Source organism: Nyctereutes procyonoides, unplaced genomic scaffold (assembly GCF_905146905.1).
Source record: "Nyctereutes procyonoides isolate TBG_1078 unplaced genomic scaffold, NYPRO_anot_genome, whole genome shotgun sequence".
In the NCBI taxonomy this organism is placed as follows: Eukaryota; Metazoa; Chordata; class Mammalia; order Carnivora; family Canidae; genus Nyctereutes; species Nyctereutes procyonoides.
In genome coordinates, this window is record NW_026575024.1 from 47,330,925 (window position 1) to 47,336,148 (window position 5,224).

Consider the following 5,224-nt stretch of genomic DNA (forward strand, 5'->3'; position numbering starts at 1 on the left):
ACTATCGTGTTTAGATATCTCAGAGGGCAGATAAAACCAAACCATTCACAGGAAGGACACACAGCTGGGACTCGAGAGATGCCCCAAGAAGAACTGTTTCTTTAACTCATCCCAACAAATAATCCTATAGTGTGTTTCAAAACACATAGACACAAGTCCTATGTATGAAGTTGTTATGGTTACAGAAGAAAACATAAATATTTGTGCATACAGACATAACATGAAGTCCTTCTACAGTGAAAATAATCTCCTCTGGAAAGATCTTTGAAAGTGAGAGATGGTGCCTGTGAGCAGATACAGCTAGCCATGGGGTGTGGAGCAGCCTTTCAAGGTGTCTCCTGGAATTTGCATTGTTTGTGGGCCCTGTTTAATGACATAAATGAGGGGGTTGGCGAAAGTGCGTAGTAAACAGACAAAAGCCCAAGAGCACTCTGTTACTTGTTTATTTCCTACATGTGACGTCATAAGCAAGAGTTTTGCCTGTGTTCTAGTTTGTCTCCAATAAATAAATAACTATGTACAAATGTGCTGAGTTTACAAAATAGAGGAAAACCTTTGTTTTATAAAAGATACACCTGTATGATACATCTTCCCCATACAGTGAAGCATGATCCCTTCCTAGCTTCATTGAGCCAACAACCCCCCAAGGTGTACCTCTATCAGAAAGCAAAGCTATATACATCAAAATTTCCTCAGTTTCTTGAGAATAAAGGCCCTGACTTGGCCTTCTGCTTACTACTGATCCATATGTAATGTATTCCAGAAAGCTGGAAGCTGTCCAAAACAGTTCTTCTCAAGCTAGACTGGGCAGACCCCTGCAGATCTTGTTGAAATATAGATTTTTCATGCAGCCCAACTTTCTGCATGTTAACCAGCTGCCAGGGGCCGCTCCCACTTCTTGTCCAGGGACCGTGTTCTAAGTGGCCAGGGTTAGAAGGTCACTCAGAAGTGGGAGAAATTCTCAAGGGCTTGATCAAGGTGAAGCCTGAATTGAGCATGTGCCAGGCTCCATCCCCAAGTTCCCAAATCCCCCCAAACCCAGCAGAACTGGCTTTGTTTCGGAGCACACATTATAAGAAGAATAAGACTCAAAATGGTAACTGGCATGAATTGTGCAGCTCAGAACTTTCTTAAACCATTTCCTGGGAGGTGCTTCATCCCTGTCTTAATCTAGAGCAATCATGAGAACATTTTCAACATTGTCCAAGATAGCCAGTAATAACAACAATTATAATAATGGGAAAAAGAAACATAAGAAACTTAACAACAATACGGATCTTTCAGTTCAAATGAAAACGACAATAAAACCCAGACCCATTGTTTAAAAAATAAAAATAAAAAGCTCCTTGGGTTGAATTTCTATAATGCAACATTAGTTCAATGAATGCCTCTCACATCTTAACTCTTATTAAAGTGAAATTTCAGGATAAACTAGCAAATCTGGTTCAAGAGCACATAAATCCCCAACCAGCCTGATTGTAGTGTTTTGGATTCTGTTTCACACAGGAGTTTTGCAAAGGCACACGTGGAAGAGCAGAAGGACTGTGGCCAGGGAGGGAAACTCCAGGCAGGCTGGCTGAGTCCCAGCAAGGGGAGAAATGGGAGGAATAAAGAAGGGGTCTGGGCTTCAGCAATGCGAGAGAGTGCTGGGAAAACCACCATAGGGGGCTTAACTGTCCCCCAAAGAGTGGAAATAGATAAATATACAGATAGGGAAGGGGGAAGTGAGGAAAGGAGGGAGGGATGGAGGGAGGGAGGGAGGGATACAAAGTGGGGACTGGAGTCATACAGAAGGGGAAACAAAGCAAAAAAGCAAAGGGAAAAGCAGCCATCCTAAATACTTAAAAAATAAATACCTTGGTCATTATCCACACCTTGATTACACTCACTAGTTCACAGGATCATAAGTCTGACCCAAAGCTTGCCAGCCAAGGAGGCTCACCCGTCATGTGCCTCTGGGGGAGGGCATGGGACACTGCGTAGTCTGTGACTTTGTTACAAATTGCCATCTCTGCCCAGCTGTCTGAGGATGATGTCCTGGAAGTTTCTGGGGAGCTTATTCCTTCCAACCCCCACTCCCCAGCCAAGTGTGGAATCAGCAAAAGAAGTGGGGCAGGATCTTCTCCAGTTCCAATACCAGCTAAAGTGCTCCTGAGCAGGTGGCCAGGGAGCAAGGCTGGGGGAGGGGGAGAGGCATAGGAGGGAGGGAAAGACCCAGCCACAGCCAGGGGCAGGGAAGAGGCCTCTCAGAGCTTCTGAGGCATCTGCTCAGTCCGCACGTGCTGCAGCACCACCTCCTTGGCTGGGGCACCGCACTTGTACTCCAGCTCGGCCCTGGGGGCGCCTTGCTTCTTCCGCAGGTGGCACAGGAGTGCCAAAAGCGCCACCACCAGAGACAGGCTGGCGATGGAGATGCCAATGAGCACTCCAGAATGCACGGGCCCTACAGGTGAGGGGCTGGGGGTGACGCCGGGAGTCGGGGTGACTGGGGGCTCCCCAGAGCCGCTGTCGCTGTCACCATCAGGGTCGCCGATGATGCGGCCACAGTCCGTGGCCACCTGGCCTGCTAAGGGCGAGTCAGGCCCGCAGATGCACTCATAGGTGCCTGGGAGGTTGCGGCAGGCCTCGGGGCACTCTCCGTTTTCGCACTCGTCGATGTCCGTGCACATGAAGCCGTCATCCAGGATGTAGCCTTCGGGGCACTGGCAGGAAGTTGGGCTGTTGGGGTCGCAGTCCGCTGGGCATGCGGTCTGGTTGCAGAACATCTGGCACCTGTGAGGGTCGTGCGGGATAGGTGCGAAGCCCTCGGCGCAGATGCAGCGGTAGTCGGTCTGGCTCACGGGCTGGCACTGGTACTCACACTTGCTCCCGGAGCACGGGTCCACGGGCTCCACGCACTCGTTGTCCACCAGCTCGTAGCCGGGGTAGCAATGGCACTCGAAGGCACCCCGCGTGTTGACGCAGAGCTGCGGGCACAGACTGGGCACCTGGACGCAGTCGTCCACGTCCTCGCACCGGTGCTGGTCGGCAGCCAGCTGGTACCCCGTCTCGCACATGCACAAGTAGGAGCCCGGCACGCTGGCGTTGGGAATGCAGAAGTGCTCGCACAGCTTATGGCACGAGTGCTCCGCAAACGTCGCGCAGGAGCGCCCGTCGGCCTGCAGGTAGGTGTCGGCCGGGCAGAGGCAGCGCGGCGCCCCGGCAGTTCCGCCGCACGCGCGCTGGCAGCCGCCGTTCTCCACGCCGCAGTCCCAGGCGCCCGGCGCTTCCCGGCCCCAGCGCGCCTCGGCCTCCTCGCGCGGCGCCGCGCACGCCAGCTGCACCCCGAAGGGCGCGACGGCGGCGGAGCTGCCCGCCGGCAGCGCCTGGAAGTCCGCGCCCTGGGCCCCGAACGGGGTGCTGTAGGTGACCGACACGCCGGCCGCCGCGGCGCGGGCGTCCACGAGCAGGGGCCTGCAGGAGGCCGCGAAGTGGAACTCGCAGAGGAAACCGTCGGCCTCCGCCGCGCACCGCTGCTCCTCCCAGGCGGGCTCGCCGGGTGCTGGGGCCGCGGCGTCCGAGACCGCGACGCACAGGGGACCGCACGGCGGGCCCGCGGGGCCGCCGTGGGGCCGCGCCCACCTGCTGTAGCTGGTGCGGTTGTCGCCGGTGACCCACTGGAAGCCGCGCAAGGGCCCGCCCTGCGCCGGGTTGCTGCAGCCGCGCTCGAGCTGCAGGCCGATCCAGAGGCGCGGGCCGTCGCCGCTGTCGCCGCTGTCGCCGCTGTCGCCGCTCAGTAGCAGGGAAATGACATCCGCCGCCACGGAGGAGCGCACGGTCATCAGGTGGCCCCCCAGGCCCTCGCAGGTCTGGCTGGCGGCGAGGAAGGTCGCGGGGCCCCGGAACAGCTGGAAGCAGTCGTGCTCCACGCACTGGCTGCTGCGTGGCTGGGGCTGCGCGGGCGCGGGGAGCCCCAGGCCGGCGGGGGCCAGCACGCCGAGGAGCAGGACGCGGAGCATGCTGCCCGGGCACGCCGCGTGCAGGCGCGGGGAGAGCGCGGGCGCCGCGCGGGGGCGAGAGCCCGGCCTGGGCGGGGGGCGCGGGGGCGCGGGGGGCGCGGGGGGCGCGGGGGTCCCGGCGCACACGCGTCCCGCCGCCGCGCGCAGCCCCGGCGAGGCGGCCTCTGACAGCCGGCGGCCCGGGCCCGGCTTTATACGCGCGCGGCCCTCCCGGCGGGACGTTCGGGAAAAGGAAGGAAGTGCCTGGTGGGAAGGGCTGATGCCGCATTCTCGGATTACCGGGTGCTCCCGCGCCCTGTGCCCGCCCTCGCGCCCGGGATCGCCTCGCCCGGGTGAGTAAGGCGGCCCGGGCGCTGCGAGGGCCCCGGGGACGGCGTGCGCCCCGCCTCTAGGCCCTCGGGCCGCGGTCCGACCCAACCTCTCAGTCCTCTTTCGCTTTCTTACAAAGGTGCTGTCCCCACCGACGTCCGGGGCAGGCGGGAGACGGGAGGCGGGCGAGGAGGGCTTGCGGGGGGGGGGGTGCCCGGGACCCGCTGGGCTCGGGGGCGGTGCAGACGCGGAGGAGCCAAGGGCGCGGACTTCCCTAAGGAAGCAACAGCGGGGAGGGAACCGGACCCCTCCGAGCCGAGGCGCCCGGGGCGGAGACGGGCGCGCTGGACCCCCAGGACTCAGGGTGCAGCCGGCGCGAGGAGCGGAGGGAAGCACCGGCCCAACACCCGCGCCGCCCGCGCACCGGCGAACCACGGGTCCCGGAGGGCGAGCCGCCCGGCCACGCCTCGTCCTCTCGGGGGAGGGCCGGAGGCCGCCGTCGGGGCTGCAGGCTCCGCTCACCCTGCAGAAGCAGCGGCCGGCGAGTGCCGGGAGGGGAGCGCGTTAGTGTGTTTCCGCTTTTGCGCGGCTCCCCACGGGGCCGGTGCATCACGCAGCCCAGACGGGGCGCGGCGGAGCCGGCGGGAGGCGCTGCGGGCTCCAAGGGCTCCGAGCGGACCCTGCTCGCCTCCGCTAAGGCGCGCGTGCGGGGCAGGGAGATCCGAGCGGGGCGAAGTGCAGCGGGTGGTTCTGCGGCCCGACGGGGTGGGGAGAGCACGGGGAGGGATGGGAATCTGTCACTTTCGCGACCTTTTCCGCGTATTCACTCAGCAAGAATGTGGGGCGTGGGCCCAAAGCACAACACTGACAAGCTTTTTTTTTTTTTTTTTTTTTTTAAACCCTGCGCCTCTTCTCTG

General features: G+C 60.5%; 1 protein-coding gene across 1 annotated transcript; it reads right to left on the bottom strand.

Annotated features, from left to right (window-relative positions):
- Positions 1–427: 427 nt before the first annotated feature.
- THBD (thrombomodulin) lies at positions 428–4,084 on the bottom strand. Its single transcript, XM_055308193.1, has one exon. It carries the CDS (start codon positions 3,996–3,998, stop codon positions 2,247–2,249), a length of 1,752 nt encoding a protein of 583 aa, XP_055164168.1. The 5' UTR covers positions 3,999–4,084; the 3' UTR covers positions 428–2,246.
- Between the last annotated feature and the right edge of the window lie 1,140 nt (positions 4,085–5,224).

Bases quoted from the DNA above. Each gene is read 5' to 3' on its own strand.
- THBD (XM_055308193.1), bottom strand. From the start codon at position 3,998: ATGCTCCGCGTCCTGCTCCTCGGCGTGCTGGCCCCCGCCGGCCTGGGG.